Source organism: Pleurodeles waltl, chromosome 5 (genome assembly GCF_031143425.1).
Source record: "Pleurodeles waltl isolate 20211129_DDA chromosome 5, aPleWal1.hap1.20221129, whole genome shotgun sequence".
NCBI classification, from domain to species: domain Eukaryota; kingdom Metazoa; phylum Chordata; class Amphibia; order Caudata; family Salamandridae; genus Pleurodeles; species Pleurodeles waltl.
This window is the reverse complement of record NC_090444.1, coordinates 701,077,085-701,104,841: the sequence shown is the minus strand read 5'-3', so window position 1 is coordinate 701,104,841 and position 27,757 is coordinate 701,077,085. Positions and strand designations below refer to the sequence as shown.

General features: G+C 42.1%; 1 protein-coding gene across 2 annotated transcripts in view; it reads left to right on the top strand.

Annotated features, from left to right (window-relative positions):
• The window catches only part of TFB1M (transcription factor B1, mitochondrial), a 391,094-nt gene that overhangs the window by 322,299 nt on the left and 41,038 nt on the right, over positions 1 to 27,757 (top strand). For both annotated transcript variants that reach the window (XM_069234645.1, XM_069234647.1), the window contains one exon: positions 14,707 to 14,834. In XM_069234645.1, coding sequence (XP_069090746.1) covers positions 14,707 to 14,834 — 128 coding nt within the window. The remainder of the gene's footprint in view (positions 1 to 14,706; positions 14,835 to 27,757) is intronic.

Genomic DNA, 27,757 nt, shown 5'->3' with positions numbered 1-27,757 from the left:
TACATTCCGTCCATCAACTGTTGTTCTTGCATTTGTCACCCTAAATGGGAAGGGTATGCCCAGACGTGGGTCCCGTGCTCACTATGCCACCAGATTTAAGCTAGCCTGGCTGAAGAGGGGTGATACCCCGAAACCGGTCCCAGGATGCTTGTTTCTGGTCCAGGGAGGACCTGGCCTGGCAGTTCGGGCTGGACTGTTCCCATGGGGAACAGGGTCAAGACTGGTTTGCATATGGCAGGGTCCAAACTGGAACGGCATGGTGAGCGAAATAACTGATGGATTAAACCCAGATCTGTGACTGGGGGGTGAATGTTTGATTTGGTCTACATTCCGTCCATCAACTGTTGTTTTTGCATTTGGGTGAATCTAGCAGTCGCCTATGTAGATGGTGCACTTAGGTTGAATGTTAGAGGATGGTACTTGATGTGTGAACTGAGAGATAAAGCTATGATTTTACTTTGTTGCTGTATATCTGGTGTAGCGCTATTGTTTATTTTTACTTACATGCATAGCACTGGTGACAGAAGTGTAAATATTGTTGGGTTGATGAAACTGTGCATTTCCATATTACTCAGATCTCTTCTTTATGTGTGGTCTGGGTAAGTGGATATTAAAATGTTTCTTTAGTACTGCCATGCCACTCATAGTGTGAGAGTTATATCATAAAAAACATGGAAAACTATATTGGTCCATATATTTTGCTCATCAATATATTTATCCAGTGTATTTTCTCCATTCTAACTTGTATATCTACTCTTGCAAAAAATACCCAAAACCACCAGATATGAGCCAATAATAGAGGATTTTACTTCCAGGTACTTATGATTGATGTAAGACTTATAGTAACGAGAAAATTAAATAACTTGAATACTGCTTATATTATTAATTTAAAATCTGGGGAAAGAGGGAGATCAGAGCCGCAGGGTTCAGATTTTTAACCTTTTGATGCAAGGACTCAGTTCAAAAGACTAACATTGAATTAGAAAGCCAGTTGGCCTGCAACCCTTGCACGAGCCCTTTGAGAAATGCTGTACAGACCATGTTTTCAACTTATTATCAATCCTGTTAGATGAGTTCAGGACACAGTGACAATCTAAACAATCTTTTGTTTATGAATAACACACCCAAATATAGCACTAAGAAACAGGACATGTAATTTAAAATATTGATTTTAAATCTGTTGGTCTAGTGCTTAAAACATGAACTGTAACTGTACATAATGTAAAAATAAACACAGATGTGTAGTGATAAGGAAAAACAAGACAAATATTTCTAGATTTTTGTTGAGTTTCTAACATGCTAATATTCTAAAAGCTAATCCTGAGCACTCTGGTAAATCTTAGCAGATTCGTTCAATAGCAAACCTGCCTTCTAAGTTTTTAATGATGGATTGCACATCATACCTTTGGATAGCTGACTTCAGCAATTCTTTATGAGTTCTGCAGAGGTAACAAAATATGTGCTCTTGGTGAAGGACACTTTCTGCACGGCTTCTGAAATTATCTCTCTGACTAGCTTGCTCGGCAATCTGGCATCACCCCTGACATTTATTCTAGAATGAAGACCACTCCTGATCAGTTGTCAAATCCTGGGGTTTATATACTGTTTGACCATTGATTTGTATATGATACTTTCAAAATAAATCAGGGTTTGTAGACACCAAGACTTCTGCAAGACTAAACTAAAAAGGCACAAAACACAACCAATGTATCCACATGTTGAAACGAAGCCTCCACCTTTGTAAACAATAAGCTTACACAGTAAGGGGTCTTTTTGTAATGGCCGCATTGGGTGTTCATGATGATAACAGCATTTTTGAGTGTGCACTAAGAACTTCCCACTGTTTATTAGAGAGAGACAAAAGAAAAGCTAACAGCAGCCAAGGAAGGAAAAACAGATCGTGAATGTGTTCACACCAACCTACTAAACCAGAATTTTACAGATCAACATTTGATATGGCAAAGGTTGAATTAAGATTAAATTGTTAGTAAGATATTTCTAAAGTTCCATTGAAAAATTGTGTTAAATGTTATTCAGATATGTGGTATAGCATACCTTCAGCACTTTTAACAAAACATCAACATGATCATTTTCCGTTTTACATTTTCTGAGAAGTCCATATTTGTTCTCCGAGAGGTATTAAGGTTTTCTGCATGAAGTATACCAAGTACTCAAACTAATAGTTATCCACAGTTTCGTTAGTTGACTTAATAACATGTTTTTTTAACATTTACTCTTCCAGTAGGAATTTAATTGCAGTTACTATGTTTACTTCTCTAAAGTGGGGTTTGAAAAGAGTTATTAATTTGTGAAGATGATAGTTTATTTAAATGCAGAATAGCATCTCTGTAGTACACAAGAACATCAACTCTTTTTCGAACTATGTATTTCATACTAACTAAATCTGAAAGACAAAAAGAGGGAGTCATGTAAATTATAATCCAGGAGGGATAATTCTTGTAGTCACTAGACGAGTACCAACAATTCAATTTGATACAATTGAAATTTTGAGGTGTTTAGGCGTGGGAAAGGGTATAGGATGGGAAGGGTAGTTTTAGAGTTTAAGGGTGGGTAGGGGTATAGCATGGTCAGAGTTTTTTTTCCGGGTTTAGTGGTGGGTAAGGGCATAGGCTGGTAAAAGTATTTTCGGGGTTTGGGGTGGGTAGAGATTTCCCAAAAAGGGGTGTTTGAGAAAATTCCCCAATAAAGAAAATAAATTATATTGATACTTTTTAAAATCGGTGGGGTGCTTGCGTGGGGCCCGTCCCCAAAAGAAAAACAAAAATAATTTAAAATGGTGTGTGTGTGTGTGTGTGTGAATTTAACTTAACTATACTTACCTTTTTTGTTGTGAAGGCATATGCGTAGTGAAGGCATGCCTGGTAAAGGCATATGTGTAGTAAAATAATGCGTTTTTGTTTAATTTGATGCACACCTTCCTGAGGGATAGCTGTGCTATGCTTTCAGGTTTGTATATAATACAGTTCTTGAGAATGTTGCTCTTAAGTAGTTAAACCAAAGTAGGACTGTGACTCAAAGCCAGAACTATATTGCGCCAGACAAGTGTATCAAGTTAGTCCAACAGTCTCAGGTGTGTCCCGTAGAAATGCTTTATAAAGTGGTGCAAAACATTGCATTTCACAGTACATTTTAGCAAACTTGATGGTTACAAAGTCTCTATTTTAGTAGCATTTATGAAGAAAAGCTCATCAAGTAGTCTAGCCTTTCACCATCTGCATCGGAACTCAACAGCATTTTTCATGCATGCTCAGTAGTAAAAATACAAATATGGCCCCATCTGAAAATTGTACAGGCGGGCATTCACACCATAGGGGAAGCAGTGTGTAGGCAACACCAAATCGCCCTAGCAGGAAAAAAACAGTATAAATCTAGTTTTAAATATTGTACCAGGAAATATGATGCCTTAGACAGCACGTTGTCAGTGAATATGTATTAAACAGAATTCCAGTGAAAGAAAATAAAATGCCACAGGAAGTGCTCAAAATTTATTTCAGCTAACCTGCATGCTTGTTTTGTGTTTTTGACAATAGTAGGATGAGTGACTGTCTGCCAGTGGTCTTGCTCACATACTGTATTGTATTGTATTTATATAGCGCTTACTACCTCTGACAAGGCATCTAATCGCTTTTCGGCGAGTAGCACGCTACTCCGGAACCCAAAAGTAATTAGTGGTGGATTAGTATAGGGAAATATGAGTACAGTTATAGTATTATTATGAGTTAATTTGAGCCGTGGATATGTGAGTTTGTTAGTTGGATTGACTGGAGTAATGGAGGGGTGGAGGAGGGAAGAATCCAGAAGTGTTAATTAGGACTTTATGGTAATAGAATTTAGGCTTGGGATGAGTAAAGGGGGGATGGAGGAGAGAAGTCTGTGGAAAGGGTTAGGGAGATAATAGTACCAGGAGGGGTTTTGGATGAGTTAAAGGTGAGATAAATGAGGGTTTAGTAGGGTTGTTTGGAAGATCATGGTAGTAAACTGAGGTTTGGGTGAGTTACAAGTGGAAAAGGAGGAAAGAGCTTAGGCAGGGTGATGTAGGAGATGAAAGTAGTAGAATGAGGTTGGGATGAGTCAGAGTGCATATGCCAAAACTGCTCTTGTTTAACTGCCAGAACTGCTCATATGCTAGTGGTGGTACGCTAGTATCACAAAGATGTTCAAATATAATATTTCTATACTGTGCCTGCTAGGACAGTGTTGGGCTTTGTGATTCATAGATATTTCTGTGTTCGGTGGCATGTGTAGCTGCAGATACACATGCTGTGCATAGTCCGCCGTCTGGTGTTGGGTCGGAGTGTTACAAGTTGTTTTTCTTCGAAGAAGTCTTTTCGAGTCACGAGACCGAGGGACTCCTCCTCTTTGTTTCCATTGCGCATGGGCGTCGACTCCATCTTCGATTGTTTTTTTTCCGCCATCGGGTTCGGACGTGTTCCTTTTCGCTCCGTGTTTCGGGACGGAAAGATAGTCATAACTTCGGAAAACTACGTCGGTATTGTTTTGTTCGGTATCGGGTTAGATAAAATAGACACCGAATCGTGAAGAGCTCCGGTAGCCCTTGAGGGTAACTTCGATCCCCCGTCGGGGCCTGGTCGGTCCGACCGCGTGTAACATCGACACCGATGGAACGGACCCTGTTCCGATTCTGTCCTAAATGCCACAATAAATATCCATATACAGACCAACATTTGGTCTGTAACTTGTGCCTGTCGCCCGAGCACAAGGAAGAAACGTGTGAGGCCTGTCGTGCGTTTCGGTCTCGAAAGACGCTCCGTGACCGAAGAGCTAGAAGGTTGCAGATGGCGTCCACGCCGACAGGACACCGAGGGTTCGAGGAACAAGGAGAAGAAGAGGAAGCCTTCTCCATCCATGAATCGGACTCAGAGGAATTCGACGTCGAAGAAACCGTGAGTAAGACGTCGAAACAAACACCACACGGGAAAACGGACAAGGCCCAGGGGACGCCACTGCCAACAGGCCATGGCTCAACCCATAAAATAGGTTACCGTCCATCGGCACCGAAAAAGGGCGAAATGGTGCCGAGATCGTCCGACTCGGGTCGAGACACAGGCACGCAGCAATCTCGGGACCGAGAAAGTGCTGCCGAAAAGGGTCGACGCCGAGACAGCGGAACCGAAGCTGCTCGACGCAGAGACAGCGGCACAGAGGATGATCGACGCCGAGAAGGCTCGATTCCAAAAAAGAGAAAATTCTCCTCGGAGCCGAAAACAAGCAAAGACACAGTTTCGGTGCCAAAACGCCCAGCAACCGAACCGACTGCCAGCTCGGATTCAGAGGAACAATCACTGTCCTCTCAAATGCGCAAACACAGATTTGAAGAAGAGTTACAAACCACTGACGTAGACCACACCCAGAAGCGGATCTTCATACAGAGTGGGACAGGGAAGATCAGCACTCTTCCCCCAATCAGGAGGAAAAGGAGACTCGAGTTCCAAACACAAGAACAAACACCACAGGCAAAAGTGGTGAAGAAAGTAACTCCACCACCCTCTCCTCCACCTGTAACTCATACATCACCGGCACAGACTCCGTCACATTCACCAGCTCATACCACCATGAGCCAAGATGACCAGGACGCTTGGGACCTATATGACGCCCCAGTATCAGACAATAGTCCTGAGTCGTACCCTACCAAGCCCTCACCACCTGAGGACAGCACAGCGTATACACAGGTGGTAGCTAGGGCAGCGGAGTTCCATAACGTGTCGTTACACTCAGAACCTGTCGAGGATGACTTCCTTTTCAACACCCTCTCCTCCACCCATAGCACCTATCAAAGCCTGCCTATGCTCCCGGGAATGCTAAGGCACGCAAAACAGATCTTTAAAGAACCTGTCAAAAGCAGAGCGATAACTCCAAGGGTGGAGAAAAAATATAAAGCACCACCCACGGACCCTGCTTTAATCACATCACAGCTGCCACCAGATTCAGTTGTAGTAGGGGCAGCTCGCAAGAGAGCCAACTCGCACACTTCCGGCGACGCACCACCTCCGGACAAAGAGAGCCGCAAGTTCGACGCGGCTGGAAAAAGAGTTGCTGTACAAGCTGCAAACCAGTGGCGCATCGCAAACTCTCAGGCGCTCCTAGCGCGATATGACAGAGCCCATTGGGACGAGATGCAGCATCTAATCGAGCATCTACCCAAAGACTTACAGAAACGGGCAAAACAAGTGGTTGAGGAGGGACAAAATATCTCTAATAACCAAATACGCTCCTCTATGGATGCAGCGGATACAGCTGCAAGAACAATAAATACCGCGGTAACCAAAAGAAGGCACTCATGGTTGCGCACATCCGGGTTTAAACCCGAGATACAACAGGCTGTGCTCAATATGCCGTTCAACGAACAACAATTGTTTGGACCCGAAGTGGACACGGCAATTGAGAAATTGAAAAAGGACACTGACACAGCCAAGGCCATGGGCGCACTCTATTCCCCGCAGGGCAGAGGCACTTTTGGCACATTTCGCAGAACAACCTTCAGAGGGGGGTTTCGGGGTCAAGCCACACAAGCCAGCACCTCACAATCAACACCGTCTACCTACCAGGGACAGTACCAAAGGGGAGACTTTCGGGGCCAGTACAGAGGGGGACAATTCCCTAGAAACCAGGGAAAATTTCAAGGTCCCAAAACCCCTACAACCAAACAGTGACTCACAAGTCACTCAACCCCTTCACACAACACCAGTGGGGGGAAGACTAAGCCAATTTTACAAAGCTTGGGAGGAGATAACAACAGACACTTGGGTCTTAGCAATTATCCAACATGGTTATTGCATAGAATTTCTCCAACTCCCTCCAAATGTCCCACCAAAAACACAAAATATGTCAAAACAGCATTTAGACCTTCTGGAATTAGAAGTTCTGGCATTACTGCAAAAGGACGCAATAGAATTTGTACCACGTACACAAAGGAACACAGGAGTCTACTCACTGTACTTTCTAATACCAAAAAAAAGACAAAACACTGAGACCAATCTTAGATCTCAGAACACTAAACATCTACATCAAATCGGAACACTTTCACATGGTCACGCTACAAGACGTGTTACCACTGCTAAAACAACAAGACTACATGACAACCTTAGATCTAAAGGACGCGTATTTCCACATACCGATACATCCCTCGCACAGGAAATATCTAAGGTTCGTATTCAAGGGAATACATTACCAATTCAAAGTATTGCCGTTCGGTAGAACGACCGCACCAAGAGTATTTACAAAATGCCTAGCAGTAGTAGCCGCACATATCAGAAGGCAGCAAATACACGTGTTCCCCTACCTAGACGATTGGCTAATCAAGACCAACTCCCTAACAAAATGTTCACACCACACAGAGTATGTCATACAAACCCTCTACAAACTCGGTTTCTCCATCAACTATCCAAAATCACACATTCGGCCGTGCAAAACACAGCAATACTTAGGAGCGACAATCAACACAACAAAGGGGATAGCCACTCCAAGTCCACAAAGGGTTCAAAATTTTTACAAGGTTATACAAGCCATGTATCCGACACAAAAAATACATGCAAAGATGGTATTAAAACTCCTAGGCATGATGTCTTCATGCATAGCCATTGTCCCAAACGCAAGACTGCACATGAGGCCCTTACAACAGTGCCTAGCATCGCAATGGTCACAGGCACAGGGTCACCTTCTAGATCTGGTGTTGATAGATCGCCAAACATACATCTCGCTTTTCCAAGACCCAGTGCCACAATACGTGATAACAACAGATGCTTCCATGACAGGGTGGGGAGCACACCTCAATCAACACAGCATCCAAGGACAATGGGACGTACATCAAACGAAGCTGCATATAAATCACCTCGAATTGTTAGCAGTATTCCTAGCGTTGAAAGCATTTCAACCCATCATAACCCACAAATACATTCTTGTCAAAACAGACAACATGACAACAATGTATTATCTAAACAAACAGGGGGGAACACACTCAACACAGCTGTGCCTCCTGGCACCAAAGATATGGCAATGGGCAATTCACAACCACATTCGCCTAATAGCACAGTTTATTCCAGGGATCCAGAATCAACTAGCAGACAACCTCTCTCGAGATCACCAACAAGTCCACGAATGGGAGATTCACCCCCAAATTCTAAACATTTACTTCCAAATTTGGGGAACACCTCAAATAGACCTATTTGCAACAAAGGAGAACGCAAAATGCCAAAACTTCACATCCAGGTACCCACACAGGCATTCTCAAGGCAATGCTCTATGGATGAATTGGTCAGGGATATTTGCATACGCTTTTCCCCCTCTCCCTCTTCTTCCATATCTAGTAAACAAATTGAGTCAAAACAAACTCAAACTCATACTAATAGCACCAACATGGGCAAGACAACCCTGGTACACAACACTACTAGACCTGTCAGTAGTACCCCATGTCAAGCTACCCAACAGGCCAGATCTGCTAACACAACACAAACAACAGATCAGGCATCCAAACCCAGCATCGCTGAATCTAGCAATCTGGCTCCTGAAATCCTAGAATTCGGACATTTAAACCTCACCCAAGAATGTATGGAGGTCATAAAACAGGCTAGAAGGCCATCCACTAGACACTGCTATGCAAGTAAATGGAAAAGATTTGTTTGCTACTGCCATAATAATCAAGTTCAACCATTACATGCATCTCCAAAGGATGTAGTAGGATACTTACTACATTTGCAGAAATCAAATCTGGCCTTCTCTTCCATAAAGATACACCTCGCAGCAATATCTGCATACCTGCAGATTACCCATTCAACCTCACTATTTAGGATACCTGTCATTAAAGCGTTTATGGAAGGCCTAAAAAGGATTATACCACCAAGAACACCACCTGTTCCTTCATGGAACCTCAACATCGTCTTAACAAGACTCATGGGTCCACCTTTCGAACCCATGCATTCTTGCGAAATGCAATTCTTAACGTGGAAGGTTGCGTTTCTCATTGCCATTACATCTCTAAGAAGAGTAAGCGAAATTCAGGCGTTTACTATACAGGAACCTTTTATTCAAATACACAAAAATAAGGTAGTTCTAAGAACCAATCCTAAATTTTTACCAAAAGTTATTTCACCGTTCCACTTAAATCAAACAGTAGAACTACCAGTGTTCTTTCCACAGCCAGACTCAATAGCTGAAAGGGCGCTACATACATTGGACATTAAAAGAGCCCTAATGTACTACATTGACAGAACAAAACTAATTAGGAAAACAAAACAACTATTTATTGCATTCCAAAAACCTCATACAGGAAACCCAATATCAAAACAAGGTATAGCCAGATGGATAGTTAAGTGCATCCAAACCTGCTACCTTAAAGCAAAAAGAGAGCTGCCCATTACACCAAAGGCAAACTCAACCAGGAAGAAAGGCGCTACCATGGCCTTCTTAGGAAATATTCCAATGAACGAAATATGTAAGGCAGCAACATGGTCTACGCCTCACACATTTACTAAGCACTACTGTGTAGACGTGCTATCTGCACAACAAGCCACAGTAGGTCAAGCTGTACTAAGAACTTTATTTCAAACTACTTCCACTCCTACAGGCTGAACCACCGCTTTTGGGGAGATAACTGCTTACTAGTCTATGCACAGCATGTGTATCTGCAGCTACACATGCCACCGAACGGAAAATGTCACTTACCCAATGTACATCTGTTCGTGGCATTAGTCGCTGCAGATTCACATGCGCCCACCCGCCTCCCCGGGAGCCTGTAGCCGTTTGGAAGTAATATTCAACATTTGTACAGTTGTAAATATATTACCTTAACCTTTATTCTGTACATACTTATTCATTCCATTGCATGGGCACTATTACTAACATACACAACTCCTACCTCACCCTCTGCGGGGAAAACAATCGAAGATGGAGTCGACGCCCATGCGCAATGGAAACAAAGAGGAGGAGTCCCTCGGTCTCGTGACTCGAAAAGACTTCTTCGAAGAAAAACAACTTGTAACACTCCGACCCAACACCAGACGGCGGACTATGCACAGCATGTGAATCTGCAGCGACTAATGCCACGAACAGATGTACACTGGGTAAGTGACATTTTCCTAACTCATCTTGATCGTTCTTGTTTTTTCAGTCTCAGAAATATGAAGAACTAAGGGCCTGATTTAGGGCACTGCGGAGGGGGTTTCTCCGAATCCAGCCCTAAATCTGTCTTGCCATATTGCAGTACATGTCAGCAGTGAGTGCGTAACTCACTGAGCCATCTTGTTGACCTGTACCAGGCACATGCTCCTGTGCCATGACTAATAATATTAAAGGCAATATTTATATGCCATGTTCTGGAGAGGTCTTGTTTTCAATGAACCTTCAGACTATGCTAGTGCCTCTCACCTTCCAAGACCCCTCTGTGCAGAGTTTGGACTGGACCAATGAGAAAACTCTGGGAGTGTGGTTTCAAACGTGTCACATTCATTTCAGTTTTGTTCGCTGTCCTGGGACGTTTTCAAATACAGTTTATTATGCTGCATGCGGACCACCTCAAAGGAACTGCTGCCTAGCCTCAAGGAAAAATGAATTTGGAAGAAAGAGGTGTTGGAGGCCAGTCCTTAAAGAAAACCTTAATAGATGTAATAGGGAAAGAGAGAGAGCTTGCATGCCAAAATGGCCGGGTGGAACGGAAATTACATCACTCGCCTTTTGACTTCAGGAAATATGACCGTATTAGCTCCCTTGTCCGTCTCTGACTGTTGCTGCTGCCTTCATTATCCTTGAGACCAGGGGCAGCAAGGGTAGTGCCTGAGGTAACAAACAGAAACCTAGGGTAGCAGTTGACATCCTTGGTGGAAATAAATGTTGTAGACTATTTGGAAATGTATTAAAGGTCACTGAAATCCTATAAAGTAGAGAAATACCTCAGCAGTTTTAGGGAGGTTATTTAGACGTCGACAGATGCGCGTGGTGTTTAATGGAAGTATAGAAGTGCAGGCATTCTCTCTTTAGAGTGCCTGTTTGGTCCTGAGAAGTGCCAGTACTCTCCCATCAAAAATATTGCAGCTGTGCTGAGAAGTGCAGTTATTCTCTCTTTCAAATGAAAGAAGTGCGGGTACTCAGTACCAGACAGGACCTGCCCATTTAAAGCATTACGTGTGAAACATATACCAAATATTTTCTGGTGCCTCGTCTGCCCTGTTTGGAGTCTAAAAAGGACGTACAGACCACTCTAAGCAATGTGTTAATGTTTGCCAAGTATCCCACATCTGACAAAATGTGAATGGCTCCCTTAATCTAATTGTAAAAGGAGCTCCTTCCTGATGTCCTATTGGGTTTGAGGGTCTTTGGGCTGATGATTGGTTAGTGCTTTTAATGATTCCTCACACCCTTCACACCAATCCAGTTCCATTTTTAATACTTTGATATACTCAGATTTCGGTAACCGTATACACAATAAAAAAAATACACTGCATAGTTCCCACAGCTACACTGGAATGCGCAGGGCTGTGAGCATGCTCCTGGTATGGAAACGTTGCACTTCTTATTTATGTTCCAGTAGTTAAGACACTAGACAATGTAACACATCAGACAGAGCATTGTGTTCATAGCCAACAGAACTCGCATATACCCTGTAGTTGGGTATTAGTGAGCTCACAACATATCCGACCTGTGTTTAAACTAACAATCACAACCTCTAGCACAACACATTAGCCATTAAAACTCACAGAAATCTAACACACAAAGATCACAGAGCACTATATAATAGGGCTTCATAGCAGCCTCCTGCTCCTCATGCAACAATATACCTCTTCATAGACAAAAGCCCTCTGCTGGAATAGTTTAAAGAAACATTGTGGAGTCTAGCTGAACAATGTCCTTAACAGTCCTTTAGATGGTATGTACCCCAGTTGGTTAATATCGCCAGCCATGCACATGAAACCACACTAAACATATCCACCAATATTGGAGGGCAGGTGGATTTCAAGTGGCAAATGACTTGTTTCCTGGTGAGACCTTTATCATTTTCCAGGATGCCCAGGAATCCTTTGGGGTGGGCCCAGGTCAGCTCTTACAGTATGCTAAATAGAGAGTGTGGCAAGGGAGATATGAACTGAATTACCCGTGATGCCACTCCCTTTGGAGATACTGGCAGGACTCATTGGATGGGGGAGGGCCATCATCTGATTACATTGTTTTAATGGGCCCTTAGGGGAGACAGGAGTAGAATACCATTGGTGGCCAACAGTGCTTGGGAATGGGACTTGGGGGAACCCATAGATGACACTGATTAGACACATGCATCTGCACTAGTACGCAAGGTATCATGCACCTACAGATTTAAATTGATGCCTTTCCACTATCTTTATCGCACCTGTATTACACCTTACAAGTTAAACGGGATAGATCCCGCTAAATGTGCACATTGTAGGGTAATAGGTGCTACTTTCTTGCACCTAGCGTGGGACTGTGTTGGAGTCCAGTCCTTTTGAAGACAAGTGGTGCCACATATTGAGGGAGCAATTAGACTGGTGATTCTGTTGACACCCCTTACATGTTTATTGGGAGCTGTGAACAAACCCAAAGGCCGGGAAATCCTGTAAAAGCTCATCCAACTAACCCTTGTTTTGGCAAAACGCCAGGTGGCCATTCATTGGATGGGAAAGGGAATTCTATAGATTCCTTGTTGATTGGGGGACTCAATGGAGTTGGGAACAGCAGATGACTAGCACAACAGACTGACCCTTTCTGATAATAGGGCTGCAGAGGAAATCGAGCTCTGGGCACAATGTTAGCTAATTTTACCAGGGATGTAGATTTGAATTCTGAGAGCGACTCTGGTGTAGCGGAGTGACTATCTTCTGCTTTGATACTACAAGTAAACATGTGACAACCAGGTGAGATAATGTGATGTTTTCTCATTGCTGTGCTGCTAGTGGTCTTGGTTCCTTTACTGTCCCATTCCTTCCGATATATGCTCTATGCTGATGTCAATTTGCTTGTCACTATGAAGGTACTCATGTATGGAGCTGTCAATAATATGTACATCTGAAGAAAAATAATGTGCCTCTTCCAACCCTCAGTGTATGTATGTTATGTTGGACGGTTTGAGTAAAATCAATAAAATACAAGTTTTAAAAAAAACATACGCACAAATATTAACCACACCCACACTACTGAAGATCCCATTGCAGTACAGTACTCAAGAGCTGTCTTTCAAGTTACTGAACAAGGCAGTGCTCCAAAGCTGTAGTAATAGTAATTCTGCACTCAACACATCTAACTTAACATATTGTAAAATAACATAATATTATGTCATAACAAACAAAGTGTTCCCACAGTAATAGAATGTGCAGGCTGATGTGGCTGTGATTTGTTTCTGTTAGGCTGGCTGATTTGCCTGGGCGTGATTAATGAAAAAAGTAGAAACAAATATATGCAGAGATCTTTGTCTCCATCTGATTGTATTTTTCCTACTTTTTTGATTCACAGGGTTCCCAGGTGTACTCTTGGAAAGGTCATGTGACTTTCCCAGTGGGATTCTATTCCAGCTGTACGGAGTTTTCCATAGCAGAATACTTCGATGGGGAAATAGCATCCCTTGTGCAAATGCATTAAAAAAAATATATCTCCAATCGGAAACTATTGTTCCCTATTGAGAAAGTCTTTGCCCTACTACCCCAGAAAGCCAATGAATGGTCCATTCCCGTTCTATGTTTTTTTCAACAAGCTTTATTGATTTTTAGCCATTTACAAACATAGAGGTATAGACATTTCTCACTGTGTGAGAAGCAAAGATATCAATCAATTCTCCATTTCATTCAAACCAGGGTAAAGACAGTTTCAGATTTACAGTGCAGAAAATAGGAATGAAAACCGAGGAAATAAAACACAGCACCACTGCGGCGTTAATAACGTTTGTCTGCTATGAATTATGCTCTGAATTTTCCGATTCCCTCCACCCTCTACTGAACTAGACATCTCCCTTATTTAGTGTAGTCATGAAACTTGATGGTACGTGTCAATATCGCTGAAGCCCAGGAACGTTGTGGTGTACAAGTCATAGCAGGAGTTAATAACATAAATGATAATGCGCCCACAAGAGTTCCCCTTCGTTCGTTCAGTGAGGTATGGCAATGTCGGTACTGTAGGAGTTCAGGAATTTTATGTACCCTGGGGTCGTTCAGCTGACAATCCATTCCCCTTCCAAACCTGCAAAGGGATTCACAAGAACCCTGTGCTGGGCAGAATTTCAAGTCCTTAGCAGGGCAGAAAAGGGCTTCATCAGAGTTTGGAAATACCCACAAACATACAAGATTTCCAAGGTGGACCATAGTTTGAAACACCAACTTTCCCACTCCTAGAACGTAATATACATGTGTAGAGATCTCCCATTGTGACTTCCTGGCAGATGTAAATGGGGTCCTAAACGTAAGATTACGACCACATTTACCTTTGTGAATAGGGTTGTATGTTTAGAATTCTCTCCCACATGATGCTAGCTTGAGGAAAAATGACTGGATGTTGTTGCTGGGGAAGGAGGGGGTAGAGGAGGGGGGGTTGGGGGTCTGCAGTTGACACTGGAAGATGTCGGGTTATTGGCACTGTTCATTTTTAAAGACTTTAGATGATTTTGCCCTTGTTAAAGCTCTTTATTGTTTATGATTGTTGTTTTGTTTTTAACCTCTGATGGCTTCTTTTTTGAAGGTCGATGTGGGAGTAATCCATTTCACCCCTTTGATTGAACCACAAATAAACCAACCCTTCAAACTTGTGGAAAAGGTTGTTCAAAACGTCTTCCAGTTCAGACGAAAATACTGCCATCGAGGAGTTGGGTCAGTTTATCTATTTGCTTATTTATTCATATATTGGTGTTGTATACTGCGAGCATGTTGCCTAGATCACACCATAGTGCTGAGATGGAAGCTTATGTGCTGTGTCTGCACCATAAGGAGGTTTGTTCGGGTGTCGAGGTTGGGTACCAATGCTGATAACGTTGATTATGGATCCTGATGAGTTATATTATGTTGTAGGCATTCGTAAAACACAGGTCCTTTAAAAAAAGGTCACATCACAATAGTTAAAAGTAATGGAAGCCACATTGGCCGTAGCAGGATGGTCCGACAAAAGTAACCTGTGAAAGTAACGTAACAGGGAGTGACAAGGTTACATTTATGAGAGCCTTTTCTGAGATGAGCCAATGCATTACAAATTGCCGGGAGACAGAAAATTTATCTTTATACGCTAATAAGGCTTGTGTTAGTGGTAGTGGTCTCTTTCTTAAAGAAGTAAAGCCTGTACAGATTTCAAAAAGTCTTCACAGATGAAAAAGAATATCAGTGGAACAGCGGAGATTTAGGTGGCCACAGTGAGATCTTTGTCTAATTTTAAACTAAGTTTTTTATGGTTTTTAGTGGAAGATGAAGAGCTGCTTATACAGTTGTACCACTCCTTTGAACCATTGTTTCCTAACTCAGGGCCTCATTACGACTTTGGCGGTTTTCATAGAAGACCACTGCAGCCAGCATACTGCCAGTTCTGGTGGTATGCTGGCTGCCCTTTTAGGAGTTTTCCGCTGGGCCAGTGGGCAAAAACAGCATTTCCGCCCACTGGCCCAGCGAAAAACTCACCACAACATTGACGCGGTCTCGATTACAAGCTGGCGGCAATGTTGTGGTGCATCGGGTGCAACAGCAACCGTCGCGCATTTCACCGCCTGTAATTCTGCAGTGAAATACGCGATGGGGCTGTCCCTGGGGGCCCCTGCACTGCCCACTTGCAGGGCTGCTCTGGTGGATTGCGACCACTGAGACCATCAGGCTGTCGACAGGCAGCAACCTTTTGGTTCCAGCGTGTCGACCGTGGCCCATCTGCCACCTTCATAATAGAGTGCCGTGACCGCCCTGTCTGTGCAGTTCGACTGCCATCACGAATGTGGCGGTCTTGAGACAGCCACACTCATAATGAGGGCCTCAGTCTTTTCCCACCTTCATGGTGGTAGCAAGGACTATATTGTAATTCTGCAGTTGTCAATTTCAGACTTGGGTCTAGCACATGTTAATGACATTCGAGTGATGAGAATGATTATGTTTTCCCTTTCTTAATTCACACACTCAGCATTACACATTCACATGGTCTTTTTAGGTTTGACCGGTACCTCTCTTGCACCACTCATGGTATAAATAAATTGTATTGCGCAGAGGTTTAATGGTCTCCCGGGCCATCACAAAAAAACAGTACCAGGAATGCGATAGGTGCGACAGAATCACATTTCTGGGATCCTTTTTAGAAGCAAGTCAGTGTATTATGAATGTCAGTCAGACAGAAAATGGATCTTTTATGCGCGTAGACCTGGGTTAGTGGTAGTGGCGTCTTACCCAAACGAGTAAAACATGTACAGAGTTTAAAAAGAGATTTTGGGTGTCCAAAGAAATATCTTTGTCTCATTTAAAACTGAGGTTGTTATGGTTTTTAGTGGAAGGTGGAGAGCTATTAATACAGTTGTACTACTCCTTAGGGCCATTGTTTCCAAACTCAGTTGTTTGCCACTTTCTTGGTGGCACATATGATTATTATGTTTGATACAGTGGGCAATCAATACCTGGGTCTGGCATGTGCATTTGACAGATAAAAAGAGAGGAGAGATACTATGTTTTCCCACCCTTAATTCACATACCCAGCTTTACACGTTCATATAATCGTTTTAGGTTTGACCAGTATGGCCCTTGCGACACCCCTGGTATATAAATTGTATTCTTTATATATCCAAAAGAGCTTCATTCAGCCTTCTCCAGCCATTGGTTTCTTTGGCTCGGGAACATTCAGCTAGTCAATGTTCAGGCATTGTTAGTCACCTTTTGGAGCAGATCATAAAGGTATTTTCGTGCCATCCCTTTCTATACACCGCTTAGGTGTACAGGGAGTGCAGAATTATTAGGCAAATGAGTATTTTGACCACATCATCCTCTTTATGCATGTTGTCTTACTCCAAGCTGTATAGGCTCGAAAGCCTACTACCAATTAAGCATATTAGGTGATGTGCATCTCTGTAATGAGAAGGGGTGTGGTCTAATGACATCAACACCCTATATCAGGTGTGCATAATTATTAGGCAACTTCCTTTCCTTTGGCAAAATGGGTCAAAAGAAGGACTTGACAGGCTCAGAAAAGTCAAAAATAGTGAGAGATCTTGCAGAGGGATGCAGCACTCTTAAAATTGCAAAGCTTCTGAAGCGTGATCATCGAACAATCAAGCGTTTCATTCAAAATAGTCAACAGGGTCGCAAGAAGCGTGTGGAAAAACCAAGGCGCAAAATAACTGCCCATGAACTGAGAAAAGTCAAGCGTGCAGCTGCCACGATGCCACTAGCCACCAGTTTGGCCATATTTCAGAGCTGCAACATCACTGGAGTGCCCAAAAGCACAAGGTGTGCAATACTCAGAGACATGGCGAAGGTAAGAAAGGCTGAAAGACGACCACCACTGAACAAGACACACAAGCTGAAACGTCAAGACTGGGCCAAGAAATATCTCAAGACTGATTTTTCTAAGGTTTTATGGACTGATGAAATGAGAGTGAGTCTTGATGGGCCAGATGGATGGGCCCGTGGCTGGATTGGTAAAGGGCAGAGAGCTCCAGTCCGACTCAGACGCCAGCAAGGTGGAGGTGGAGTACTGGTTTGGGCTGGTATCATCAAAGATGAGCTTGTGGGGCCTTTTCGGGTTGAGGATGGAGTCAAGCTCAACTCCCAGTCCTACTGCCAGTTCCTGGAAGACACCTTCTTCAAGCAGTGGTACAGGAAGAAGTCTGCATCCTTCAAGAAAAACATGATTTTCATGCAGGACAATGCTCCATCACACGCGTCCAAGTACTCCACAGCGTGGCTGGCAAGAAAGGGTATAAAAGAAGGAAATCTAATGACATGGCCTCCTTGTTCACCTGATCTGAACCCCATTGAGAACCTGTGGTCCATCATCAAATGTGAGATTTACAAGGAGGGAAAACAGTACACCTCTCTGAACAGTGTCTGGGAGGCTGTGGTTGCTGCTGCACGCAATGTTGATGGTGAACAGATCAAAACACTGACAGAATCCATGGATGGCAGGCTTTTGAGTGTCCTTGCAAAGAAAGGTGGCTATATTGGTCACTGATTTGCTTTTGTTTTGTTTTTGAATGTCAGAAATGTATATTTGTGAATGTTGAGATGTTATATTGGTTTCACTGGTAATAATAAATAATTGAAATGGGTATATATTTTTTTTTGTTAAGTTGCCTAATAATTATGCACAGTAATAGTCACCTGCACACACAGATATCCCCCTAACATAGCTAAAACTAAAAACAAACTAAAAACTACTTCCAAAAATATTCAGCTTTGATATTAATGAGTTTTTTGGGTTCATTGAGAACATGGTTGTTGTTCAATAATAAAATTAATCCTCAAAAATACAACTTGCCTAATAATTCTGCACTCCCTGTATTTTTCAACCTCCATTGGAAAGTATGAGGGACTTTTTTTAAAATCGGAAAAGTACACTTTGAGCCTGATTCAAGGTTGGGCGGACCATCCACTGTCCTTCAGGCTGGCAGAGATTATTACACCCACCACCCTAATGGACTACTGCCAGGTTACTGAATCGCAAAACGAGGTTTGTGCATTGCAAAGTGCTTTTTGCACGTCGCAAACAGCGAAATTCGCTGTTTGCGACATGCAAACTGCTTTGTACATCTGGCCCAAAGTTCCCAACAGTCCCAACATCCAGGATGGCAGTGATGTCAACCACCCACTACAATAATTATCTGGGGCACCTCCTTCATCCATCATTTTCTTTTGTAGATTATGCAGTGTCTGTATGGCTTCTGATAAAGGTCCATTACCCGCATTATTTGTTGGAACGAAAGTAGAACATGCTGTTCCAGTTTTTTTACACACCCGTCCTTGCATGTGTGTCATAAGGTGAAGTACAATGCGGTGCCGCATTACCATCATCCTCATCTCAACCAGCTCTTCCTACGCCGTGTTGAGCCCATCCTTTGTAGTGTTGGTAGTCTTAAGAAGTTCCCATCCGGTTATCTGCAATATCAAGCTGTTGCTTTGGCCTGCACAAACGGCAGAATGCTTCCCAAAAATAGCTGTGTATCATTGAACAGACGGTACTCCTGAGGAATGTCACTCCAAATACCCGTACCATAATGTTCTGCAGTTCTCTACCTTCGATTATTATGTAGCAAGACCATGGGGTGTTCATGCAAAGTTTTTAGATTAATTCCAGGAATTATCAAAACTGGAGCATGCAAAATTACAATGAAGCAGATTCCACCCCAGTTTGGTGGCAACTGGGCCTTCAATAGTTCTCCACACTGCCCATAATAGTCCATAAGGCTTGAGGTGTCCCTCCTGCATGTTGGCGTTACCTATTGTAGTCTTACAACCATTATTTTGGGCCACATCAACAGTGTCATTTCCTCTGAAACATAAAGGAACAGAAGTTAGTCTCATGATAGTCTAAGGACTCATTGTGCTATCTATCCAAGTGTAATGTGAAATATGTTCATCCCAGATATGTGTACACTTTCCCTGTTATATCCTGACTACCATCAATACCTTTCTATAAAGATATAACCCTACAAGAAACTTCTATATCAGAATCCCATTGATTGTGAGCAAAGACTGATCAGGTGACTCTAAATCCTGGCCTATGAACACAATCTAGTGGTAAAGGATTTACTAAATAACTGTTACTCTCAGAGGACAGGTGTGTTACTCCTAGAAAACCTATATCTAGGACCATCTGAGTCCAGTCTACAGTTGTAGGATGACATGGCTTCTTCATGTGTGATATCTCTTCTTTGTTGTCCTGTCTGTCTGTGAGAATGTATAACACTTCTAAAGAATCATATTTTGTGGTGTTAACTAAGAAACATGCTACTGTAACATGTGTCAGCTGCATTTGGGCTTTAATCCTACATAAGTGAAGATGTAATAAACATAAGAATGTACTTGGGTGCACTTCTATTGTTGAATATAGCCTATCAGATCCAGTAGCATGAGGAATTAGTGAGCACACAAAACAGGACTTATCAGTGTTTTATGAACTTATGTGTAACATATGCCGAAACTACATATTATCTAACAAATGAGTATGGGCAATACGGGTCACATTATTATGATGAAGTTCCCTTCGTACATATAAAATAACTAAAGAACTAATTGTTGTAGAAAAGTAGAAAAGATGGAATAGCAAGACAAAAGTGAAACAAGAAAGCAAAAATACATATCTTTCCTGTTGTCTTTTAAAAAATGAATTGTCCAAAAGCAGAGGTGGAGGGAGGGTATTTTTACGATGACAATCTTCTTCCCCCCTCTTGTTCCATTTACATTGTTCATGAATCTTGACAAGATCATGTACTTAGGCGCACGTGGGTGCAGTGAATCCAGGGTTTTCTGCGATCTACTTTGAGGGTGGTAGTGGTCACGATGATCGCCGTGTACACAGTCAATGAAAACATTTTTCTTTCCACTTATGAATAAAATTCTTCACAAAAACTTTGTCTCCTATGTGCATAACTAGAGGGTGACCTCAGTGTTAGTGTGCTTCTCCTTTTCCTTAGTTACCTGTTTAGAAATAAACTTTGGAAAAGAATGCTAATGGTAGCAAATACAAGCATTTCATATGCAATGTAGCACATAACTTACTGATCTTACTATTTAAAAGGCTATTTAGGCGTTCATTAATGCAATTACTTTGAGGTTGGTACACAAAGGTTAATTTATGCTTTATCCCTAACAGTGTCATGAAATGCATAAGTATTACATTGACAAAACATGTGCCATTGTCTGATCTTATTCACTCTGGAATTCCCCATTGTGGAATAACTTCCCAAATTAGAAAGGTAGCTGCTGATTTAGCATCATAATGAACGCATGGTCCTGCGTCAATACATCGGGAAAAAGGGTAGACAAAAACTATAAGATAACTATAGTTACTGCACCTGTTAGTCATGTCAACAAAGTCCATATGAAGAGCTTTAAAAGGACCTTGTGGTCATGGAATGGTGGAATGTTATAACTTTTAGTGTGGGGTTAGGAGAAAACTGCTTAAGACAATGTAGTAATGAAGATACATGGTAATTATGTCGTACAGAATCGGAACAAACCAGTCTTCTTGTATTTGCATAGACAAGTGATCTCTTTGAAGTATGAGCCGGTTAATGCAACTGATCAAGAACTATCACAAGAAAGACCTGTGGTATCACTGGTTTATCTGTAGATAGCTGCCTATATATTACGTTATTCCCTGGATGGGTGCATTCTCTATCCTCCCATTAATGTTTTTCATGTTAAGGAACCAGCTTCCTGAAATTTGTGCAGATGTAAATGTGCTGTCTCAGCAAAATGTGGCCTATCATTATTTATGATGGATTGGATTCAGACTCAGGCAGTCAGGCAGTCTGAGCCGCCCGGACAGGGGCATGTTGTGATGCCGCTGGCACATGCGGGCGTGTGTCTAGCTGCATCTTCAGCTGTCCAGTCTACTAGTGCATTACCCTGAGACACAAAATCCTGTCCACTGGTATGTGCTGCACATTTCACAACTGCCACTGCATGTGGTAGTACAAGTCCCTTTATTAAAGCCTCTCGGAGGATTCTGTGCATAACAGGCCTTCCATCTGACTTAAGAAAACCTGGAATGTACAGTAGTTGTCACATAAGCTGAATCTGAATAAATTGTAATAACTTCTCATGCTTCTTGCTTAGGAGCTGCTATTAATACAATTCATTCTACTGCTTGCGCAGACTAATGCACTTGTAATGTTAACTGCCCCACCATATGGAATGTATCAGAAGAGTCATGCTTTTGTGCTCTGATTACTGCTGCACATGTGAATTTAATTCCTATATCCGGGTCAGTGGTAGAAGAACCGTCAACAAAATTGACGATGCTATCCGGTACAGGATGCTCTGTTTCTTGCCTAAGTTCATTGGGAACGTATGTTGCACAGTCATGCACATCGTCCTCAGAATCTAGTACTGGATGGGCAAAGAATGTTGCAGCATTCACCGTATGACACTTCACAAACTTCAAGGATGGTATTGACAGTATGACCTCATATCCTGACACTCTGTCTAACAGTCCACTGAAATATGCAATGGGCTTGTCTCTCAAAGGATATTTCTGCATGACAGCTCTCATCACCTGACCATTGCAATGGAAAAATAAATGAAATTCCTTGGTATAATCAGGAGTACCCAAGACTGGAGCATTTATTATTTTAGTCTTTCATTTCTGAAAAGTCTCCATCATCTTTGATGTCTATGTTATCCTGTCATTTCTGTCTTTGGCCTGCTTGATAGAAGCTCACAAAGGCACAATCAAAGTACTATAATCAAAAACCTATTGTCTCACATAGTTACAAAGACCAAGAAACCTCTGCATTCCTTTAACAGCTTCTGACTCCGTCATCAGACGAATGGATGCTGCTCTTTCAGGGGGTTACTTGTACACCAGAAGCTGACAACAGTTATCCCAAGTAATGAACTTCCTCTTCACAAATCTGTACTTTGTCTTTCTCTACTTTGTATCTTTTTTGTGCAAGAGTGACTAGGAGACCAGGATGATTTAGGGCCAGATTTATCATTTTTCCAAATAGTAACTACCTAATTGCGATTACCTGCAATTCGCAATTACGTTTCCTTTAATGTAATTCAGAATGGTGTAGCAGTATGAATAAGGCCCACATCATGAGGACCATTAGTCCATAAAATGCCTGGTACTTGGGACAGATCGGCTTCCGTAACAGAATCAAAAGCTCTGCCTGGTGTGGGTGTCCTCACTTACTACACTGTCCTCAATGGTATGTAATTCTGAAAAACCACAACTGTTTTCTTGGAATTGTCATCTCAAAACAGTTGTTCATCCAGTATTTCTTTAACCATTTTCTTGGGCCTATGAAAATAATACATGCCCATAAGACATGATTATAGTCACTGACTATCAGAGCTCCATAGATGGAGGTTACCTCAGAGGCCTCTATTTGCAGTATCAGTTAGTACCAGGCATCAAAGAGTTTTGCCCTTGCAGTCAAAAAAGGAATAATTTAGGTAACTGAACCTCCTTTCCCAATAACTCTGGTGTCTCTGCTATAATTTTATATACCGCTGTTGTAAATGTCTCCATATCAATAGGTCGTGCTCTGATTTGATCTCCAGTGCTCTGAGTTGATCTCCAGTTTCACCCTGGAAGGTGAAACTCCAGGGGTAGAACAAATCATGGTACTATCAGATTCAAAATGAATAGTCATATTTAATTTGATCTCATCCTAATACGTTAGCTGAGGCAGCTGGAGAAAATAATAAGCAGCCATCAATGTACCTCCCTCTTTCTTCCATCTCCACCAGTTCAGTGAAAGAAACCCTCATTGCTTCGTCAGAGAATCACTGTGTGTCCAGTGATCTTTTAGAAATGATAAACCCCCCCTCTCAAATACAGGTTCTAGTTGTTCCTGTATCGATGAGAATGCATACCTTTTATCATCGATAGCTACAGTCACAGTGGGTTACTTATCTGGCCTGTGCATCACTGACAATACTGGACACATAGAAATGCGCTGCGGGCCCCTTCATTGTGCATATGCTCCAACAGAATTAATCTGAAAAGGATTCCCTCCTCTCACAACTATGCTTCCCTGTCCACTTTTGAGGTGGAATCACCGTTGGGGGTGTTTGATAATTTTGCTGAGGTGGCACCTGTTGCACTTGTGGCGTTACTGGTGGCTGCATATTTTGTGATGGCGTCTGAGGTACATATATGATTTGCAGATTTGGTTGTGACTGTACCACTGTACTTCCTGGCTGATTATAAACTCCAACCCTTCCATTTTGCTCATGCCATCTCTTAGTTCTACAATTTCTAATAATTTGTCCATACCTTTGACAATAATGATAAACCTGACCCAATCTTTGAGGACCCATCCTACCGCACCCTATTCCTCCTCATCCTCCCCTACTACTTCCTTGTATCATTACATTGTCCTGTTGCTGTGGGTATTGTTGTTGAGTGGTCAATGGTACTGATTCCACAGACATTGCAGTCATATGAGTGGCGGCTGCCACTACAGTTCCTTCTAGTGTTACTTTCTTTGCCAAATTCTTCTGTACTAACATGGTTGCTGCTTTGTCTATCACTTCTTGTTCGTTCCTCTCTTTTTTTCTGCTTCTTTTTACAAAAATTAATTATGTGCACTTGTATTTCTTTTTAGGGCTTGGCTTCTAATTTCACTATATTATCTAGGCTATCCTGTACTTCAGAGGGTAAGGCTTTTTTCACCACGTTATAAAATAATACAACTTTTCCTTCTTTTACCTCCCAATCCTGGCCTACTTCTTGGATCTATTTCTCTTTCATTCTATTAAGGAACTGAGTGAGACCCTCATTTAGCTGCATTGACTGAGTCATGAGAGCTCCAGTATCTGACCTATCAGGATACATCTTCCTCAACGGATTCCAAATCGCTGACCTTACTAAATTAAATGGAGACCCATCATATCTAGTTTCAGTGAGGGTAACATTTCCCACGCCATCCTTTTCAAACACATTGTCTGTTTCATCTCCTATAGGAGAACTAAGCAGACTTTTTATGTCCCCTACTGCTAAGATAATACCTGCAGTTTGTTTTTCAAAATCTCTAATCCTTTTCCCTGCTCCCTCTGTAAGAAGCGGGAACAGCTTTCTAATATTTTCCTTGTCCGTTTGTAGCCATGAAACATAGAGTTGTCAGAGGTCCCTTGCGTATCAGGGGCATCTGATGTAAGGGAGTGGTAGAAGCCTGGGGATTATGCTGTCCAGCATAATTATGCCATACATTCAAACACTTCCACGTGTAGGAGTAATCCCAGTCTGGATATCCCTCCCCATAATGAAAGCAATCTTCTGCATTCACCATATCATGTGGATCAAAAGACCCTTCTTGTGGCTGTGGACTCATCTGTGATGCTAGTCGTTCAGTTGATTCCGCTGAATTCTCTACATATGGCGCAACACTGTACCAGCTATTCTCTCCTTTTCCAACTTTAGCAATTTTTGTCTTTGTCAATTATATAATACACATTAAAAAACATTATGGAATATTACACAACATCAGACAGTGGCCACTTAATTCATACACACACGCACTCACCATCAGCATGAAAAATATGTTTTTAAATATGAATCAGCATTTTTCTAACTCTAAACGGAAATTACAACCGGCAGCCCCTAGTCACTTCCCTCTGCACTTATAGAGGATAACCTTTTCAAACTATGTGCATCTCAGACTATAGAATGAGTTCTGGATATTAGATCCAGGGCAGTAATTCAAGTGTCCAGATTGTATTTAGTGGTAATTTGTAATGACATCAGCCTTTCAGCTGTCCCTCTATGTCAAAACATTAGACACACATTGGCAACCCCCAACTTGGAATTACCCAAATGGACTATATCCAACTCGTCATTGGGAAGAATAAATTAACAGGTTATGCAGCGCTCAGTTAGTCAGTGGTATTCTACTCTAAACAGTAAATGTAACTGGTCACCCCTTGTCACTTTTCTCGCCTGAACCAATATGTAACATTTAGGCCCTCAATATAACTTTGGCAGTAACTGCCGCCTACCGCCACGGCTGCCAACATACCACCACCGTGGCTACCAGCCATCTACGTGTTTCAACTTGTCATCCAACATTTGGTGGGGGGAAGATACAGAATAATTTTGATAACGGGCAAGGCAGTACAAAAGTGTAAATACAGTTTGTGGGATCAGGGCTATGCCACAGGATACTTGCCAGACTACTTCCATCATCTTGCAATACATTTTTGGGGAAAATGTTTTTGACTGCATATTGGAGCATAATGCATAACTTTAAAAGTCCTGCTTAAACATATGTCTGTAAAAAAACATCCATTTGTTGGCTTGGACAGGTATTGGAATAAGGAAAGGCCAAGATGTCAGCCATGTTAATGTGGTTTCAATACACATCAAGTGATGCTTTAAATACGGGCCATTATTTGGGATGTTTCTACTGTAGGGGAAATATAATAATCTTTGACTGTCCAGTGGGCCCAAGTACTAGTGAGCTAGAATTGGTCTCATGATGGCCTCTTGGTGCTAGGTAGACTTGATCCAGTGTATCAATCCCTTGAACATATATATAGCACAGTCACGTAGCAGGCCAGTGGTTGCAGGCTGTTTAGCACAATCCCTTTATTGCCTCAGATGGACACTAATAGAGGAAATGTGTAGGGTGATATTCCCCCTTTTAAACAGAGCATCATTGTTGTGGATCTCTGACAGGAAGTGGAGACAGAAGTGCTAATGTGTGGCAGTATTGTTACAATGTGATGGAGGACAATGTTGGACCATGCTTGTAGGCATAGCCCTTAAAAGCCACATCAAGAATTCTGTGTGGTCCACACTATGCCAACTCAAAAATATGAGAGCTAAAGCCTGAAAAAAATTGTAGATTAATTCCTTGTTAGTTTTTCACTCAGATAATGCTGAAAATAGAATTCCATGTAAAAATCCATAGTTATGCCCATTTGTTTAGTTAGTATTTGTTGCTTAGCATCATTGAGGAGAAGCAGTAGCACTGCAAGTCCTTGATAAATAACCATATTGTTCATACTGGGACAAAATCAGCTTCTTCCTAGACTGAAGTAATAAAGTTAGAATCCATGTGATGCTTAGCCTTCTCAGAGTCTAGACCAAAACTACCCTGTGGACAAATTATAGTAATCACTCACTTTAAATTAACTAAGTGAATCCTGCTTATGTGAAACATGTTTAATAATTTACCCATACTATTTACCATGCATACTTTTTATAATTAAATTCTGGCCTACAACAAGAGCAGTAAGTGTGATTAGTTATATACATATTACAGGAAGCTCCATTTGAAGACTGTGGGGGTTATTCTAACTTTGGAGGAGTGTTAATCCGTCCCAAAAGTGACGGTAAAGTGACGGATATACCACCAGCCGTATTACGAGTTCCATAGGATATAATGGACTCGTAATACGGCTAGTGGTAAATCCGTCACTTTTCCGTCACTTTTGGGACGAATTAACACCTCCTCCAAAGTTAGAATAACCCCCTGTATGTTTTTCCATCTGTGTCGATCATTGTACAGCCTTGGCAATATTTCTGCAAGGAGTTTAGAATTAGAAGGGACTCTCAGAGCTGCTGAGCATTCCATTTTGCAATTGCTTTTATTGAATTTTTTTCTTAATAAATAATTAAATATACATATTTATTACATTAATTAATGAGTTGTGTAGGAAATTGGGTCACTAGTTGAGCAGGGTAAAACCCTACTCAATCAGCATTAAAATTCTTTGAGGTTGAAACACAAGCAAACCCCAAATTAACTGCAATGTAAAGTCCTGCGTTGAGGATGCATCACGCAGCAGTGGTTCCGAGGTACTACCAGGCCCTGTGTTGGGAATGCGTCACACAGTGGCGGTTTCAATGTAGAAGCTGCAAGGAGATGTGTTGTGCTGCATCAGTTCTGCTCAAGTTCATAGCTCGGCTGGCCCCTTCAGGCCCACTTCCAAGGGTTCAGGACTGGGTGGCACCCCTTGGGAGCAGGACTCATGGCAGCCATTAGAGTCACTCTGGTGACCCTGGGTTCAAGATGCTAGTCCACACTTTTTCATTCAGGCAGCAGGGCGGCTGAGTACCAGTCCTTCCTCAAGTAGAGCAGCATAGCCGTCCTCCTCGGTCT